At 34.8% G+C, this 19,565-nt stretch overlaps 3 protein-coding genes and 1 long non-coding RNA gene across 5 annotated transcripts; 2 read left to right on the top strand and 2 right to left on the bottom strand.

Annotated features, from left to right (window-relative positions):
• Positions 1-231: 231 nt before the first annotated feature.
• LOC133187087 (uncharacterized) lies at positions 232-3,400 on the bottom strand. Its single transcript, XM_061322452.1, has 3 exons — positions 3,321-3,400; positions 2,491-2,598; positions 232-1,710 (listed from the first exon to the last, which is right to left on the bottom strand). The coding sequence occupies exons 1-3, from the start codon at positions 3,321-3,323 to the stop codon at positions 454-456; spliced, it is 1,368 nt and encodes a 455-aa protein (XP_061178436.1). The 5' UTR covers positions 3,324-3,400; the 3' UTR covers positions 232-453.
• A 271-nt stretch (positions 3,401-3,671) lies between these two features.
• Positions 3,672-7,814, top strand: LOC133186597 (tubulin beta chain-like). Of its 2 annotated transcripts, none has more exons than XM_061321823.1 (2): positions 3,672-4,306; positions 6,872-7,793. In XM_061321823.1, the coding sequence occupies exons 1-2, from the start codon at positions 3,785-3,787 to the stop codon at positions 7,691-7,693; spliced, it is 1,344 nt and encodes a 447-aa protein (XP_061177807.1). In that variant the 5' UTR covers positions 3,672-3,784; the 3' UTR covers positions 7,694-7,793. The 2 variants fall into 2 exon arrangements, with proteins under 2 accessions (XP_061177807.1, XP_061177808.1); XM_061321824.1 differs by lacking the exon at positions 3,672-4,306 and adding an exon at positions 5,358-5,986 and having other exon boundaries at positions 6,872-7,814.
• Positions 7,815-10,152: 2,338 nt separating this feature from the next.
• LOC133186596 (tubulin beta chain-like) lies at positions 10,153-12,611 on the top strand. Its single transcript, XM_061321821.1, has 2 exons — positions 10,153-10,714; positions 11,560-12,611. Exons 1-2 carry the CDS (start codon positions 10,193-10,195, stop codon positions 12,373-12,375), a joined length of 1,338 nt encoding a protein of 445 aa, XP_061177805.1. The 5' UTR covers positions 10,153-10,192; the 3' UTR covers positions 12,376-12,611.
• A 3,796-nt stretch (positions 12,612-16,407) lies between these two features.
• On the bottom strand, positions 16,408-17,695 carry LOC133187086 (uncharacterized). Its single transcript, XR_009721118.1, has 3 exons — positions 17,638-17,695; positions 17,353-17,449; positions 16,408-16,942 (listed from the first exon to the last, which is right to left on the bottom strand). It is a non-coding gene; the product is annotated as an uncharacterized LOC133187086 (long non-coding RNA).
• Positions 17,696-19,565: the final 1,870 nt, after the last annotated feature.

Below are 19,565 nucleotides of genomic sequence, written 5' to 3'. Positions count from 1 at the left end.
TTTTTGACCTTTGATCACCATAGAGACCACAGTCTACATAAATGTAGCAAAATCACAATGTTGTTATTACTGTATACCTGTTTCAAAAGACCTACTGAAATTGACTTTGGATATACACAAAGGTAACCAAAATAATAAAGATTTATCACAGTCAAAACATTTATCAAAATATATATTAAAAAAGTACTTACATGAAAGATATACATGAAGGTTATTATTATATGTGCTCAGTTTAGCAAAGCAAAATTTATTTAAATGTGGATCATGGATTATTTGATAAAATTATGATTTAGCACAATCAATTTTTCTATGCATTATAATAATATAGATTCATTTCTTTTTACATTATTAATAAATTATTAACATTAAACATTTCAACAAATGTGCAAAAAGTTCCAGATAAATTGCACCCAGTAATAAAATGAGAAAGTGGGCAGCAAGTATTGTACAGTCTTACTGACTGTATTGTACATATAAGTGTCCTGAATCCAGGTCCTCCAAATCATCCTCATCTGGATGTAGATCCAGCTCACCTTTTGATATATCCTCAGATCCAATCTCATCCAAATCCACAGGTTTATCTGGCTCTTTTGATAATTCCAGATACATGTGGCAGAGCAAGCTCATTCTCATTGCAGTAGAACTATCGATATTCAAAGAACAAGAATCAAAGTCCTTCACTGCATCAACATATGCTTTCTGCAAAGAACTGTTGTCAAAGTTCGTGATTACAAGACAGTTGAGAATTACATATGGATCAAATCCAGCTTCCTTAAGGAATGTCACATTTTCAACAACTTTTTCAGAATTCCGTGAAAAATGTTGGGTTCTAATTGTTCTCAAAGGTTGTCTTATTTCTTGAACATGTTTCTTGGAGACTTCTAGAGAACTGGCCAACAACATACTACCTACATATCGTGGTCTAGTTTTTTCCACTGAAGTCCCTATTTTTTCGTAATCCAAATTTGTGTTTTCGCACATTTCCGATAAAACTTGTACAAATGTGTTAATATATTTTATTCGAAAAATCCGGGGATCTGCTAAGGCAATTTCATGATACTTAAATCCAAACTTGAACAAGATATGAATAATCTCCCTTGTATTTTCTATGTTGTGAAGTAAACTGTGTTTTTTACATAACAGCACAAGCAATTCCTTCTCATTATCCTCCTCCTTGTCTTCAGCATCTTCCTCTGTGATGCAAAGTTTCTCTTTTAAGCTTTTGTCAAATTGTTTCAGTTCAGCAGTTAGTTTTTCTTTAGTAAGGGTGACTACTCTCTTAGCAATTCTTACATTGGATTGCAACTGATACTGTTTAATCAACTCCAGTTTCTCCATACTCTCCTTGTATTTGTGAACCCTATAAAACCTTTGGTGAACTTCTTCTACAAATGGTTCATTTCCATACACTTCATCAATCTTCTTTCCTAACTTCTCTCTGAGGATGTTTCGGGAGAAGTCTTTTATGGCCCCCCTAGCGTCTTGGTCCCACGGCCCCCCAGCAGGATGGTATGATCCATTCACATACAAAAGCAGTGAGGGACATATGTAGATCCTTCTGGAGACAGCAGTCAGCTTTCTGATGAAGAACTCCAGTTTAGTCTTGTCCCAATCCAACACTGTTTCCTGGTTTCTGTCAGAGTCGGGCTGGTAGCCATTTTCTTCCAAAAGTTTCAAGTTCTGTTTCCTGTCTGCAGTAATCTGATTTAACTAAAGACAAATAATAATTCTACACTGCATTTTATAAAATATTTTAGAATGTTCAAAAATCAGTATAACCTTGCATCAGCTTGTACTGTATAGATGTAGATAGTAAACTATTATCTTAAGGCCAAAATAAAAAATACCTTTGTTTCCCCTAACGAGACCGACCCAATTAAAACCTGCCGACTGAAAAGTTTTTTTTAAAGAAGATTATTCAAATATTTTTTTTAATGATTATCAACTTTTATAAAAATATAAAATACAATTTCATCAAAACCTGTTCTTATCAGAAATTCAGAATGTATTTTCAAAGCTTCTGTCAAAAAAAAAAAAAAAATTTTACCTACCTACCTACCCAACTTCAGATTCTAGGGTCGGGTTAGGGGAAACAAAGATATTTTTAATGATGGCCTAAGCAACAAACTTTTATCATGTTTATTCGTGATTCCCAAAATTTGAAATCCATCTAAAAAAAATGCTATTAAACTGTATGATGCGGAAACATACTACATAAATACTAAATTAAAAACTGGTTGACACCAAGAAATTTTCGTGAGTAAAGGAAGGTCATGAAACTTGCAATTAGATACATGTATATCTGGCACATGATTAAATCAAGTTGGTTTACTGTATAAGACAAACCTCCAGGTTGGGTCTACATCTATATAGGAAAATATATATGTACTATTGAGAACCAAAACAGTATTTACAACATATATGTCTGCATTGCTCTCTCTGAGTATCTACAAGTATCTCGTTGTACACATGTATGAATTTGTGTCCTACCTTCTTGTGAATTTGTTTGTAATCTGTTGCAACAACACTCCTAAAAGTCACACCGAAATGTCCTTCCTTAAGCATATGTCTGCTGACAAACTGGGCAAAGAACTGCATCTACAAAGATACAGAAATATCGGTTTGCTATATAACACCAGTGTGATTTAGAAACATTGTAAGATATTTACAAAATTTGTGTAATGCTTTTATCTTAGCAGGGACCTATATATACAAATACAAATACAAATACAAATATTTTATTGGCACAACACAATTACAGTAATTGGTAAAGGCCCATATAGAACACAATAATAAGTATAATAATACAGTAGAACACAACTAGAATACAAACAATTGGTGTAGCAAATAATGTACTCATCAGATACTAGGTGATTCATAACAATGTAGTTACTCATTTATAGCTAGAACATTTTTTCTAATATCAGATATTTGACATAAAAATGAAGATAATATTTTAAGAACCCTTTTACACCTGGTTTTCATCAATGATTTTAACAAATTGTCATTATTATGGATTGTTTGGTTGAAATTAGGGAAAGTAGATAATTTTGTTTTGAATATTTTTCTCTGCGCTTCATATTTTGGACAGAGCAAAATGAAATGTTTTTCATCCTCAATATCAAGGTTTTGACAAACTTTACACAACCTATCATTTTTATTAATTTCAACATATCTACCTTTTTCAATTTCTAAATTATGTGCACTTAACCTAATTTTTGCTAAAAATGATCTATAATATATATATAGGTCCCTGATCTTAGCTTTTAAAATTGTTCTTTTTTCAATAGATTTCTATCAATTAACATTTCAAAACCCACCATTACATGATCAGATGTTAAATTTTAAAGTCTGTTGGTTGGATCTTGTGGGGAAAAGAAAGTCACGTCTTTCATTCTACTTTCACTTTTGAATTCATCTTAAACAACAAAACCTGAATTGGCAGATTATATAAATCCGGATCATACCCTTTTTTTAAAACTTAAAATTATTTTCTTTCTTTCTTTTTCGTAATTTGATTTTGGAATAAAATTGAAAAAAAAGTATGCTATAAATAAATAATGAAGAATTATTGTGCAAAGATTTGTACACGTGTCATTTTCACATACATAATATATATTACAAATCATATCTATATATTCCGGTTGCGTTCACTGTTATCTGTATAGTCAAACATGAGGACACGGCTATTAATACAAAATTAGACATTGTACTCATCCACTTACACTATATCCTCCTTCTATCATTTTCACGACGAACAGCATAGTGAAAACAGAGCCCCAGAATGCGAGAAATAATTCATGTTCAAGTGGGACAGTGTGGAAACCAAATCGGTTCAAAATTTTGGGAGGAAATTTCCTACGAACATGGCATTAACACCGAAGGCAAATACCAAGGTGACAATGATGTCCAACTTGAGCGGATCAACGTGTTTTTCACAGAGGGCCAAGGTGGATCCTATGTCCCAAGGGCGTGTATGGTGGATCTCGAACCTGGAACTATGGATGCCATTCGCGGTGGACCCTTTGGAAAAATTTTCAGACCCGACAATTTCGTTTTTGGACAAAACGGGGCTGGTAATGTTTGGGCAAAAGGTCATTACACTGAAGGGGCCGAACTTGTGGACCAAGTGATGGATGTCATCTGGAAAGAAGCAGAAAACTGTGATTGTCTCCAGGGGTTCCAGCTGACCCACTCCCTCGGCGGGGGAACAGGGTCCGGAATGGGGACCCTCCTCCTCAGTAAGATCAAGGAGGAATTTCCTGATCGCATCATGTGTTCTTATTCCGTCCATCCCTCACCAAAAGTAAGTAAATGACACGGCTCGGAGTTGTTTATATGAAAAGATGTTTGCCTCCCTCGACATAAGGTTGTACACAATTATTAAAGTTCGTTGAATCTTTTAAATCTTCAAATCAAAAAGTGGGGTTGGGTGAATAAAAATTCGTTTTTATATATTTTTTTCAATTCCCTAGCTCTTCAAAAAAGCGCTCTCTGTCAAGAACTAACAAAGTTCACCTCCCCTTTAATACTTTTACAAATATTCTATGACAATTTCCCCCTATCCTGAAACACAGGCCATTAGACAAAACCACATTCCATGCATTAACTACAATCCTATGTAAAAGAAATATACATACATGCAAACAACAAATACACGTGCATATAGATTCAGTAATAATTTAATCAAAATACGGATGTTGATATTTCCGCGGTAGAGGTGCGGACATTGCAGCAGGATACCCAATGACGACGAATTCCGGCCAACGTGTGTAGAATACTGTTAATTCATTAGACTTAGAGAGAATTAAAAGAGAACAAAAACGAACCAAGTGCATTCAAATATCTCACTCAGTGATTGAAGAAATGACCGTCAGACAGAAGGGGGGATTGGGCACATCTTCAAATCCCCCTTTCAGTATAACATTAAAGAAAAGCGTATCCCTCACTTCAACATTTTGACAAAATATCTATTAGGGATTAACTTCAATCTCTAACGCTATAGTTTTACTTTGAAAGAGAGCTAACACCTCTCCATCTTGGATGAAGGGGACATCTTTCCTCCAATCACACTGCATCTTCGAAAAAAGATTTTTTTGCGTGTCCTTAATAAATCTGCAAAGCAATCGATTTCGTGTGCGTTGTTTTGCTGTATATTTTAATTTTTACCATTTTGGACGCGTATCCGTAACAGCATACTTCCTCTAAAAAAGAGAGAACATAGAGAAAAAGGTTGTAATCTTATGCTACATTTGTATAAATCAATGCCACGAGGTGCAGAACTTGTGCACCAGCTGCAAAAAATATTATCATAATTGACTGAAACACCGTCCTTTACTAAATAAGTGACACCTGGTATAACTCAATGTATTGTGTATTTTATTGATGTATATTGATGTAAGTAAAGCAACCTGTTGCTGGTTTTTCTAGATTCCCGAGTTTATTCAATCAGTCTAAGTCCGCCATGAGGGAGATAGTTCACATACAGGTGGGTCAGTGTGGGAACCAAATTGGCGCCAAATTCTGGGAGCTTATTTCTGAGGAGCATGGGATTGACAACAAATGTGTATATGTAGGGGATTCCCCTAAACAGCTGGAGAGGATAGATGTTTATTATAACGAGGCTGCCCATGGGAAATATGTCCCTCGAGCCGTGCTGGTGGACCTGGAACCTGGCACCATGGACGCGGTTCGAAGTGGCCCAAATGGTACCCTCTTCCGGCCGGATAATTTTGTATTTGGTCAGAATGGGGCTGGAAACAACTGGGCCAAAGGTCATTACACGGAGGGAGCGGAATTGGTTGACCAGATTATGGATATAATACGACAAGAAGCGGAAAATTGCGACTGTTTGCAGGGGTTTCAACTGGCGCACTCTATCGGCGGGGGGACTGGGTCTGGTCTGGGGACCTTAGTTACGGGGAAAATTCGAGAAGAATTCCCTGATCGAATTATGAATACATTTTCTGTAGTTCCCTCTCCTAAGGTTCGTTGTTCTAAACATTTGCAGTTCGTTTTGTGATATATTTGCGATTTGCTTTGCTTTACTTTGGTTTGATAGTAATTTGCAATATTTTGCGGGTCATAGTTTGTTTTAGTTTATATTTTGCGGACCCTTTTCTTTGAATAATTATGATCACACTTAAAAAAAAAACTTAATGTTTGTTGTGAAGTTCTGGGAAAGGACCTGTCTTCCAGCACACCTTAGTCGTCTACTAATCGACTGATCTAATCAAAATTTATTCTCTAAAAAGCAATCTATATTGTACGTAGATGATTACTATAGATTTTTTTTAATCAGATTTTGATTTTCATAGATAATCTGATATTTGTAATCGACAGTGTTGTTATTTGATCTGAAAATGATTGTTGAAGTTTAAGATAATCTGTCAATACATTACTCATCCCAACGTGTTCGATTGAGTTATCGTCAAATTCGTCATATGTTTCCTACGCTCTTTCATTGATCAGTAATCGTGTACTAGTATCTATTTTTTAAACCTTGCTATCAGTTTGTGTGTATAAAGTACACAGTACAAGTAAAGTTGACAAGATGTAACATTTTTAAAACTAATCCTGCTCATTTCCATATCTTTATACAATTAAGATTTGTATGCCGTATATTCCTTAAATGTGCATACACAAGTCGATTTAATATACCATGTATGCATTGTCATATGTAGTACTTTGGATACGTACTTTATATAGTAATCATCATGCTCGATAATATTATTTTTCGGTCAAATTTTTCAGAGATACTGTATATGTATTCTCTGGCTTAATGAATCGAGATTATTTATTAATGCTTTAAAGTTCATTGTTTATCAATATATGTGTACATGCAGTTCTATAATACATATTTAAATTGCAGGTTTCAGAGGTGGTTGTTGAGCCGTATAATGCTGTACTCTCAGTCCACCAGCTCCTTGAAAACACAGACGAGACCTTCTGTATCGACAACGAGGCTCTCTACGACATCTGCTTCCGGAATCTGAAGCTTCCTAACCCGTCCTATGGTGATCTCAACCATCTCGTATCTCGCACAATGTCCGGAGTTACGACATGCTTGCGGTTTCCGGGACAACTAAACGCCGATCTTAGAAAATTAGCTGTGAACATGGTCCCTTTTCCACGTTTACACTTTTTCATGCCAGGATTTGCTCCCCTTACTTCACGAAGTTCACAGCAATTCAGAGCACTCACTGTACCCCAACTGATCCAGGAAATATTTGACGGTCGAAACATGATGACCGCCTGCGATCCCCGCCACGGTCGCTACCTTACAGTGGGGGCCTTCTTCCGGGGCCAGATGTCCATGAAGGAGGTCGAGGAGCAAATGATGCTCACCCAAAACAAATTTTCTGGAAATTTCGTAGAATGGATTCCAAATAATCTTAAAACTGCAGTGTGTGACATTCCGCCACGAGACGTCAAAATGTCCGCCACCTTTATCGGCAACAGCACTGCCATACAGGAACTTTTCAAGCGTATAGGCGATCAGTTTACGGTAATGTTCCGGCGTCGAGCGTTTTTGCACTGGTACACGGGAGAAGGAATGGATGAAATGGAGTTTACAGAGGCTGAATCTAATATGGCAGACTTAATTTCCGAATACCAGCAATACGAAAGCATCGGCGTGGACGACGATTTTGGTGCGGAAGAACAAGTAGAGGAGGAAGAGGAGGGCGTGTGAACTAGTTTAATTAAGAAAGGAACCAGTTGTGACTTTTTTTTTAATTTCAAATTTTTTGTGCTGTTAGACAAATCATTGAAATGGATCTTTGAAGAACATAATTATCTTTAACGGACATGGCACAAAACAATTTACATTAGTTTTTACACATATGATTTTATTGTAGTATTAACATATTTGTATTTCCACTTAAAAATATAACTTAAGTCAAACAGTTCAGTTAGGCACTGAATATTTAATAAATTTCTTATTTCATGAATGTCATGTTTAGAAATACTAGTATCGTGCAATATTATAATATTTATATTTGCCAATGTTTTGTCAATAATTAATAACAATTCCAGTAAAATTCAGAGTTTTATTTCCTTAATAGCAACCTCACTGGAAAATTTTTTATAACAAAAACTGGTAAAAAATTGACTTGTAAAACTTAAAAGTTGTCTATGGAATTGAATGTACCCTATAGGGACTGATTTTTGGAAAAACAAGGGTTCACTCAATAAGAGAATGTCAGGGCCAAATATACATGATGTCCCTTTTGATTTACTCTTACCGTATGTCAATGAAGAATTCATCACATTCGCACTAAACTTGACTCGATTCCCTTAAAATTTTTGAATAGACTATTTGAAGAAGCTAAAACACGTTCATACTTGGATTCCTCAACTGCAGAATACAAGCTGGTGTTTTTGATTGTGGACGTTTCCCAGCATAGGATCTTTAAGCATGTGTCGGAAGATAATAATTCCGATTCAATCCGTCAGATTCTTAAACTTAAATTTGAAAACAAATAAAAGGTATATATGCTATGAACATTAGTAATATTCTTAATCATAAAAAAAGTTCAGTCTTGCATTCCACCATATTTCAAGTTGAAATCTACATCCCGCAATTCCTGCATATATTCCCAAATTATTGCTTCCAACTTTTCAATTATAAACAAACCTTGAAGTGCCTAGATATTGAACATCTAAAACACTTCCTAAGTGCTATTGCTCTTCCTCTTCCTTCGATATAGTCCCGATGGACACATCATTAATTGCGATGTTAATGTAGTTGAAAATGACGACCTAACCTAAAAGCAATCATTTTAAAAGGTCCCAAATATAGGGAGCCCCGATCTATCAATTGGCGGCAGTGTGATATATATTAAAGAATCGTGTTAGAAAAATAAAAGGCATTCCTAAACTTCATAAAAATCCTTAGAAACAGAGATACATTGTAGGGGTCCAGCAGGTGCTGTACCAAGCAACTATCTTTACTCATCACAAATATATTAACTGCTGTAAAGGAGAAACTTCAAACGTACTCCGCTACAGCATATTCTAGAGGTGGTTTAAATCAGATGTGAATTAACAAAAACTCCAAAGAACTTTTAGAAAACAGGGATTTCTGTTTACTATATTATCTTTTCACATTTTCCTAAAGGTGCCCTATGTTGAAAATGAAAAAGATAAGCTCATAATTTATATACACCTTTATACCGTAATTGTTTTTCTTTAGTGTACAGAGGGTCCTTAAAACTAAGTTCTTCTACAAATACAAAGATTTGTCAGCTGGAACCATAATTATATTTTTCATGTAGTCTTTCTAATTCTTTTATCACTTTCGGTTTACTGAAAATGGATGGATAAATGATTTGCAATTTGCCCTTTAATTGTCTAATGCGATTCTTAAATTTACTACTGAAACTCTTGATCCACTCTGACAGAATGTCGAGGTCTTCCCCTTCATATTAAGACAATGCATAGTCTAGCATATACTCCTCGACGGAATTTATAAAAGAATTGAGGTTTTTTGCCATATGAAAGATTGGAGCTTTCTGAATTTTTGACATTTCAAACTATACTTACATCAGCTGTAATGATGTGTCCAGGTGGACTGTAGTTGAAAGAAGGAGATCAAAAGCACTTAGGATTTTTTTTAAATGGTCAATATCTAGGCACTGCAGAGTGTATAAATGTAAAATTTGGATGTAAACAGTATCTGTAGGAAATGCAAGGCGTAGACTTCAATTTTAGATATGGTAGAAAACAAGACTGAACCCTTTTATGATTAAGGATGTTACTAATGTTTACAGCATCTACACATTTGTTGTAAATTTAAGCTTAAGGAATCGAAGGGTTGACTCGGGGTTATTGTCTTCCGTGACACCTTGCGGTTAGAGCCTGTGTTGGGCAATATCCATAATAACTACTAGACTTTTTCTGGTGTTGAAAAATCCAAGTATGACCTTTCTTAGCTTTTTCAAACAGTCCATATATTTTTCCTAAGGATAACATTATAGTTTACAATTTATAACACCTCTAGTTTTTCCTAAGTAATCTTACGCGTACATGTATGATAAAAAAAATAATTCTTACAAAATTGGACATTGTACTTGATATTTTATTTCTGTTATCACATATAAAGTTATCAGTTTTGATTAAGGAGTGTAAAGATTATTTTAATATTTTTTGAAGAATATATGTGCGTAGTAGTGAAAAACGTACATCTGCAATGAGAGAAATAATTCATGTTCAAGTTGGACAATGTGGCAACCAAGTCGGTTCCAAATTTTGGGAGGAAATTTCTCAAGAACATGGGATAAGCAGCGATGGGAAATACAGAGGGAATGAAGACATCCAATTGGAGCGGATCGATGTCTTTTTCTCTGAGGGTCACGCTGGTTCTTATGTCCCTCGGTCGTGTATGGTGGACCTCGAACCCGGGACTATAGATGCAATCCGTGGCGGACCTTATGGTAAAATGTTCAGACAGGATAATTTTGTCTTCGCACAAAACGGTGCAGGAAACGTTTGGGCGAAAGGTCATTACACAGAGGGAGCGGAGCTTGTTGATGAAGTACTGGATATCATGAGAAAAGAGGCAGAAAATTGCGATTGTCTCCAAGGTTTCCAGTTGCCGCATTCTTTGGGCGGTGGGACCGGATCGGGAATGGGCACATTAATATTAGAAAAGATCTCGGAGGAGTTTCCAGATCGTATGAAATGCTCCTATTCCATATTTCCGTCATCCACAGTAAGTTTATTACTAGAATTAACACCCATGTAGTATCCCTTAAATAAGGGTTTTTTTCCACGACGCTTAAATCGGGATATTGGTATATATCTTTCTCAAGCGTAGAAAATAGATCAATTAATTAAGATTTGAATTTAATGTAATAGTATGACAAGAGCACTAGTATGTATTTTTCCCAATAAATAAATAAATTCTAATTTTATTATTCCGAATGTCCTCACGGGTAAGTACTTAATTTAATTTATCATCAACTAAAATATTACAATATAAATACAGTAGATAAGTAATAAGTGAACTTATTTGATAAATATACCTAGAAAAAATTACATATTTTTTATCACAGTTTCAGAGTTCTCAGTCTGTTCTGATTTCTATTTGACAAGGTTCATTCACCTGTGAATATTTAAAACGCTAAATATACCCGAATGGTCAATAATATTTAAATTCTATAAAATTTCAAAGGAAAATCTTAACCAAATGAAAATTAGAATTAGAAAGTTAAGTTTGAAAATGTATTTAATTGATATGAAATTCATACAATTTTTGAATCTATGAGCACATGTAAAAAATTAGTGATATACCTTTTGTGGTTTAATTTTTTAACTCAGAAAGGAAGTACATATAATATTTCTTAAGAGAATCGAAGTACACGCAAGTGTCACATGATTGGTAACAGTATTTTTTTTTATCATTAATGTCAAAGAAAAAGATTACAATCTATCATCTTGACTTGACCTTACTCATATTAAAATAACAAGGTCATCTTTTATTTCATATCACTAATAGTGATAAAAATGACAGTAACATTTTATAACGAAAATTAAACAAATCGGACTAAATTTCAGGTCTCCAACGTGGCACAGGAACCTTACAATGCAGTGCTTGCCCTTCATGAACTTCTTGAGCAATCAGATCAAACTTTCTGCATCGATAACGAGGCTCTCCAAAAGATCTGCTTAAAGAATTTGAAAATCCCGAACCCGAATTACGGAGATCTTAATCACCTTATTTCCCATACGATGTCCGGTGTAACGGCGTCTTTACGATTTCCAGGGCAACTAAATTCGGATTTGCGAAAACTGGCCGTCAATATGATTCCATTTCCGCGTCTTCACCACTTCATTCCAGGATGCGCTCCACTGACCGCCCGGAATTGTGAGCAGTTTAGGGCACTCAGTGTTGCGGAACTTATCAGGGAAGTGTTCGATTCGCGGAATATGTTGACAGACTGTGACCCACGGCATGGTCGGTATTTAACAGTAGGCACAATGTTCAGAGGCCGGATATCTATGATGGAGGTTGAGTCAAAACTCATTCAAACCAGAAATAAAATGTCCAACCACTTTGTGGAATGGATACCAGATAGCATGAAATTAGGGGTATGTAATGTCCCACACACGGATTCCAAGCTTTCAGCTACATTTATCGGTAACAACACTGCAATTCAAGAAATATTCCGGCGCATCGTTGATCAATTCCATGTCATGTTTCGACGAAAAGCATACCTACATCACTACATTAATGAAGGTATGGATGAAATGGAGTTTACGGAAGCCGAGTCGAACATAAAAGATTTGATATCCGAGTATCAGCAATGTGAAAGCATGGACGTCGTGGATGAAGATCCGCAGGTAGGAAATGACGAACACGAAGATTGCTGACGCTATATGTTCGGACGATGAGAAATAAGGTTTAAAACTGTACAAGAGAAATAATGTTAAGGAGATGCAGACCTTAGTATGTATTACTAATATAATAATATTATGTTTTCAGATGTTTTCTAATTTTTGTCAAACAGGTCTAGGGATTAAAAGCATTTTAAGTATTTTAAAGAAAAATTCCTGCAATGGTGCTATTGACCGTTTTTGATTATAATAAATTTTGCTGCTCTATCAATTATTAAAACTGTTCTTGGATAATAGATTTTTGCAATTGTTATTGGTCTACATAGTGTTATAACTTTTGTTTACCTATGGAATATTATAAATGTAGTTGGTCTATTGAAAATTATAATGTGGTTGGCATATATGATAATTATAATTATTCTTGGTCTATCGATAATTTTTCGTCGAGGTATACTTTTTGTTGTTTTTTGTGGAAAGAAGACGCCCACGAATTCATTTACACAATGGTATATTAAAACTTCAAGCTGCAATGTAATAACCATGCCTTCAACAACAAAATCAAATCATTGCAATCATATTTTTTTTCTTTAAACCATGAAAAAATTGACCTATAGGGTTCATGGGGTCCGGCCCCTGGGATTTTTAGAGTGATCAAAAGTATATAGTAAACTAACCCAACCCCTAACCCCCTTTAATAACACAGACCTCTGGTAAAAATGACAGGGATAATCAAGCTCAAAAGTCCATATTGAAACAATTCAAATAACATGGACCTCTAAAAACATCAGAGGTAGACAATTCAGTGTGAAAATAAAGGCCTAACACTTTGTTTAAAAAACGTTAGTCAACATTCGACTTGGATTGTATTTGCTGACATGGTCATCGTATCGACCATAGAATTTGCAAATTAATGACTTTAAACAAGGCCATTCCAAGTTTTTTCTCCGTTTAGCGTCCACCCATCTTTCAAAACTTATCTATCTATTCGCAAAAAAAAAAAAAACAAAAAACAAAAACAAAAACAAAAAAAAAAACAACAACAACAACAACAACAACAACAACAAAAAAAACAAAACAAAACAAACATACAAACCCACAGACTTTATAGTCATAAAAATAACGTCATTCAAGGATTTGATTTCATTTTTCTATTTTTCTCGTAGAAAGATCTATTCTTCAGTAAAATCAAATTATTAAATGTTTACAATATTTCTTATATGACAAATTGTAGACAAATATTCAGAGAAATTGACGGAATTCAGTGATTTCGACCAGAATAATCAATTTCAGGACTTCTGATTTTGTGTTTTTTTTCTGAGGTGTCAAAAACCAAGGCGCACGCGGACGCTAAACATATAAAAACTTGGAATGGCCCAAGAATGTTGATAGCCTTGTTTCATCAACTTATCTGTCAATAGCTTGCCACTTTTCCGCCTAAATATGGCTGAAATATTGCCGGCACGGCATTAAACAATAAACAATCAATCAATAGCTTGCCACGATTTGGAGCCTGCTCTTGCGTTTCGAATCAACTGAGATAGATAAACTCCATATTCAGGTTTGGAGAAGTTGATATTTTTTTTTTTCTTGATTGTAAAAAAAATATTTGAGTCAGATTTTTTTTCCTTGGGTGTCGATCCCCCCCCCCTCTCTGTGAAAGGCGTAATAACTTAAAACCTTAATTTTTGAAAGGCGTAACAACGCCTTATTGAAAGGCGTAGTAACGCCTTTTAAAAAGGCGTAATAACGCTTTTTTGCGTTATTACGCCTTTTCAAAAGACGTTATTACTCCTTTTCAAAAGGCGTTATGTCGCCCGCGTGGCGCAGTGGTTAGAGCGTCTGCTCTAGAGTCGCGAAGTAAGGAGTTGATCCTTACGTCGCGGGTTCGAATCCCACTGTGGGACGTGGAGACCGGTCCTTCGGATGAGACCGTATAAACCGAGGTCCCGTGTCGCAGAAGGTGCTGGCACGAAAAAGATCCCTCACTGCTCAATGGCCGTAAGTGCCGAGTATAGGACAAAATTTGCAGCTCTTCACTGACAAGTGGTGGCGTCTCTATATGAGTGAAAAATTCTCGAGAGGGACGTTAAACAAAACACAAAGATTTTTTTTCTCCATAGATTGATCCTAATAGGCTTTCGTAGAGAAGAAATTGAAGTATAACTAAATCGAGAATTTTTAAGGGTAAAAAAAATTGCTTCATTGAATAGATAACAAAATTGTCGGGGGCCCTTAAGGTTAATACTTTAAATTTATTGACTGGGATCGAGGGCAACATGCGTTTTGTCGGACCCAAGAGCCACGTTAGGCCTTAGGCAAACAGTTTAGTTCGAGGGGTCGACAAAACGCGGTTTGCCCTAGAGCCCAGTCAATAAATGTTTTGTTACACCTTTCATTTATTTTTTTTTTTAATTGTTGTTGTCATACATGTATCTTTTGCTGGCTTCCATAACAACAAATGCAAATAAGCGGTCCAATATCTCGTCCACAGGTCCAATATCTCACTTTGCGGTCAAACATCGATTTTTTTCTGACCCGTCAGCATAACATTAGAAATGTTATACTTTTTTTAGTATAGCTTTACATGGGAACTAATTTTTAAAGGTTTGTCCTACACCATCGAGATGTCGGACACATATCATGGTAATTAATGATTTAAAGAAAACAAAGTTTTCATATATGCAATTAAATTTATTCTTCTATAATTATATCCAAATACCAGTATCAGCTTTGCTTTATGGTGTAAATAAATAATAAAAAAAACTCGATAATAAATATCCCATATACAGTTAACATCAAGATCAACAGAAATATACTTTTTAAATGTTAATCCTGCGATGATATAAATAACAAAGTCCATTATTTAACGACACCATTTGTTGTAGGACAACACGCATTCCATCTTCTTTGTTTCGGGGAAAAACACAAAAATCTCCTCGCGCAGATCTCCCTCTTTCATCACCATTATAATTTTCCTTTGTTCGTAGGCGTTACGGAAACTATGGGGGAAAATAACGTATCCGTTATCACTACACCTTTTATGGTGAATATCATCTAGTTAATCCGATATATGAGATGAATGTGTGGGTATACTTACAAGAAATACTTGTAATTCGGCGTAGTCACCTGACGAGTGTCGGTGGTAGCCTTTCTAAATGGAACACGGTCTTCAAAAGACATGAAAAAATATATCATTAGGAATTACTGACTAATTACAAGTGTATATACATAAGAATGCAAACTTAATTAAACTTCAATTACCCTGCATACCTATCAGGTACTGGAAATCTCCCTTCACGGCCTGGGTTAGGCGTGTGGCAACGCACTTTGAAAAAATTAAGCACTTTGAAAATTTTTTTCAGAGTGCGTTAAAATTGGGACCAAATCAACGCACTTTGAAATTTTTTTTTTCAAAGTGCGTTAAGAGTGTACATCAACATTTTTTACCATGGAAACACTTAACGCACTTTGAAAAAATACGTATAAAACAAAAATTCTGGACTTGTATTTTAATAATAGATAGCATTAATTTGTTATATTTCTTCCGAAAAACTGATGAATTGATCTACCCTCATCGAAAACGAAGAGAAGACAGGTAGAAAGTCCCTCAGCCCAACTCTCTATCTTTCCTACACAAATATATGTATTTTTATAACTGGTATGGCATTGGTATTATTTCTCTCAATAAATTTAAGTTAACGTAAAATAGATGAAATAATTGAGATAAGCTTTCCTGAAAAAAAATTACGTATACCCTATTATATTAAAGAAGACAGCCGCATAACCTTTATCAAAAATGTATCCACAATGATTCCTCAGAAAAAAAAATGCATTTACATGGTAATTAAAACATGCTATTTGACATGTCTAGCTTTTTATGATATCAAATTACAGATTTACTATCAAATAAATGGGTCAACCATTATTTCATATATATTCACAATAAATAGATGGATGGATATGATAGAAAAATAGATGAGAGAGAGAGAGAGAGAGAGAGTTTTCATGGTAAGGAAAAATCATAATTGCTCCCTTTTCCCTAAGAAAAATGCGATGCTTTAAGTCACTTGTCGACACCTACATCTACCGAACTTATTAGAGACTGGATAAAATTTAAAAAAGAAAAGAAAAAAAGAAAGAAACGAAACTGTATAGTAAACAATCATTCCTCCAATATTTCTAAGACCCATTTCCCTTTTAAAACAGTTACCAGAACCTTTGGAAACAAGACAACCCCTAAAAATATTTAAAACGTCTATATCTCAGATCCTGACCTCACCACCGAAAAATTATCCAACCAGGTTCAAATAATTATTTATCATACCTAAAATTTGCAAGAATATTGACCAAGCCGTGCACATTTTTTTTCAAAGTGCGTTAATATGGTCGATATTAACGCACTTTGAAAAGAATTTTTTTTTTTCAAAGTGCGTTAACGTTGTCCCAAAATTAACGCACTTTGAAAGATTTTTTCAAAGTGCGTAATTTTTCAAAGTGCGTTGTAACATAGGCGTCCAAATAAAGATGTGGACCAGTACCACATCTTGGATATAGCGGTGCTAGCAAGTATTGTCACAGAGGAAATTCCCATTTCTACAGCCATCTGTTTAAAACAATGCAAAAATTGTAATCATATGAGACAGCATACTGCCAATTTCTCCTTACAAGCATATACATGTACGAGCTAATTCTGTTGATAGAAGAGACAAAAAAAGTTTAAAAAGGGATCTGGAAAGGGCGCCTGTTACCTATATAATTCATTGAACTCAAACAGAAAAGCCTTAGGGTTTTACTTTGGGGGGGGGGGGGGGGGGTCGTCGATGGACTCCTATGCCATAAGGACTTATTAATTTAAAGTCACCAAATATTCGCGAGACAATCAATTTATCCAAATGATCATTACCACTATTATTATTATTCATTTATAGTATGGTATGTATATAAATATGACTTACATTGATGTTATAATTCAATGAGATAACAGTCGTGATTTATAATTAACCCCATACTCACACTATGGAGGTCCTCCTGCCCAGGGCAAGGCTTTGGCTCCTCCACAAAACCAAGCCAAATACCAAACTTCTCAAAGCTACTCATTGGCTTTTCTTCACTATATCGATGAAAACGATGAATATAACAAACCAAATTTCAAAGAAAAAATATTGCTTTAGAAGATAGTGAAACATACTAGAGCGTATTCAATCCAAAAGCATTCCAAATCTTAAATATGAAAAATAACATACGTTTCGTCATATTAAGATGTAAATGCGTATGTTTCCTCCTGTATGCCTTACTTACCAACAGAAGTATTCTTTGTGCTTGGCCCTTATGAAAAGCAACAACAAAGGTCCAGTGGAAGACAAAGAAAGCCATGATTCAATGCTTGAAGTACTATCGAACGAAATTCACTCACTCATAGAATTGCGTCTATGTATCTCTAAGACAATGCAATGACGTCATAGTGTTTAAAAGTTATTGTTACGTCACAATCCTTTATGATACATAATTGATGACCGTCAAGCAAAAACCACACTTAATTAAGTCAAAAATTAAACATTTTTAGGTGTTTAGTGAATCTGATAGACAATTTTCTCCTCTTTGAAATGATATGTAACATGTTATTATTTATAAACTAAAAGCAAGTCAAAGATTTAAAATAAAAAATACAAATTGTATTTCATGACATATCCCTTCTTCCTTATGTGTTGAAAATGTGACTTTCTTATATAGACCTGGCGCTTTTCCTTGGAGTGGAAAGCAAGCTCACAGAGCAATCAACTTCACTCCGTCTTTACAGTTTCCTTATAAAAGCAATCCCAGCATCCACCAAATATCATGTTTAAGGACTTGCATATGAAGAGAAGTTTTTGACTGTTAGCCAGCCAATATAATCTCCATAATCTCCCTGATAAATATGTACATGTACCTGTTCTTAGGAATAGAGGGATTAATTATTTGAAAACAATTAACAATGTATGTTTATTACTGCTTGATTATAGATGACATTTTTCCTTAAACTAAGACATAATTAAAACCTGACCTATTTGTTTGCTATGCTGATAATAGCGCATTACCAGAAGTGAATTCGGAATTTGCAGTGTGGTTGGGTGGGGTTGGGGTCTAATTTTTTTGTTAAAGAAATAATTATTAGGATGACGATTTCCGCAAAGGATAAAGTTGTTCAAACGTATAATTTAGAGACCAGTCATGGGGAGAGGGAGGGGCAATTTCTGGTACTTTCCCTATAAGCACGCATTCCGTGCGCCCCTCCTCCCGGTGTGACATACATTTTTATATTTAAAAGAAATGACATCTGAAGCATTGTCACAACTACACTTTTAAATAAAACTCGACTTCGCCTAATCTAGGGAGTTTTCCGTGAAATATATCCCCTCTCTACAGATTTACAACTGAGGCGGGTTGTACAAACAGCCTTGAATGTTGTTAATCCCACTGCGTGTCTACTTCCGGCTGGCTGAGGGAGACCGTACTGTTCGGCATTATTCAGAATAAACTTCATTTACCTGTGTTTGCAAGGAAGAAGGAGGAAAATAATCCGAAAACAAGCAACTAACTCATTATAAGTTTCTAATAAAATTGCACAGTTGTGGTGTGATCCGTAGATTAAAAAACGCACTTAAATTAAGAAGCTTAAACAGAGCTTTAATTTTAACTACATGTTAAATTTTTCATCAGTTTTAAGAGTAATTTGAATCAACAGCATTTATTAAAATTAAAATATATTTCTACGACCTCATTAAAGTTATAATCGCTTTTACTCCAATCTTAGCCAAACACGTACACATATATTATCTCAATAAATTTATGAGGCAACACAATTCAGGATCTAAATAATAAATTTGATTTCAATTTCATCATAATTTATTATCTTCTAAAAAAGAGGCTGTGTTTCTCTTTGATTAACTGATCGAATGATTCATAATTTTATAATTATGTTGCAGTATTATTCATTTTCAGAGTATGAACTGAGTACAAGCTAGTAAAAAATCATTTTGTTTAAAAACAAAATATTATAACAATTGTACGTTTAAAATTAATTTGTCATTTCCCCCTAGAAATAGTCATTTGCATTATTTAACTTTCCACGTCACAACGGCTCTTACATCTATTGAGCACACACGTTTTGAAAGGCACAAAATTCAATGTAAAGATTAAGGAAATCAACAAATATGAAGAGAGAGAATGTAAATATAAGCATCGAATTC

This window comes from Saccostrea echinata, unplaced genomic scaffold (genome assembly GCF_033153115.1).
Source record: "Saccostrea echinata isolate AGI-Se365-2 ecotype Australia unplaced genomic scaffold, CSIRO_AGI_Sech_v1 ptg000014l, whole genome shotgun sequence".
Taxonomy (NCBI): domain Eukaryota; kingdom Metazoa; phylum Mollusca; class Bivalvia; order Ostreida; family Ostreidae; genus Saccostrea; species Saccostrea echinata.
This window is presented reverse-complemented; position numbering and strand designations above follow the sequence as displayed.

Coding starts and splice junctions, on each gene's coding strand:
- LOC133187087 (XM_061322452.1), bottom strand. Junction 1,711..2,490: donor ACAAACAAATTCACAAGAAG/GTAGGACACAAA, acceptor ATTTGTCTTTAG/TTAAATCAGATTACTGCAGA.
- LOC133186597 (XM_061321824.1), top strand. CDS start 5,465: ATGAGGGAGATAGTTCACATACAGGTGGGTCAGTGTGGGAACCAAATT. Junction 5,987..6,871: donor CTGTAGTTCCCTCTCCTAAG/GTTCGTTGTTCT, acceptor TTTAAATTGCAG/GTTTCAGAGGTGGTTGTTGA.
- LOC133186596 (XM_061321821.1), top strand. CDS start 10,193: ATGAGAGAAATAATTCATGTTCAAGTTGGACAATGTGGCAACCAAGTC. Junction 10,715..11,559: donor CCATATTTCCGTCATCCACA/GTAAGTTTATTA, acceptor ACTAAATTTCAG/GTCTCCAACGTGGCACAGGA.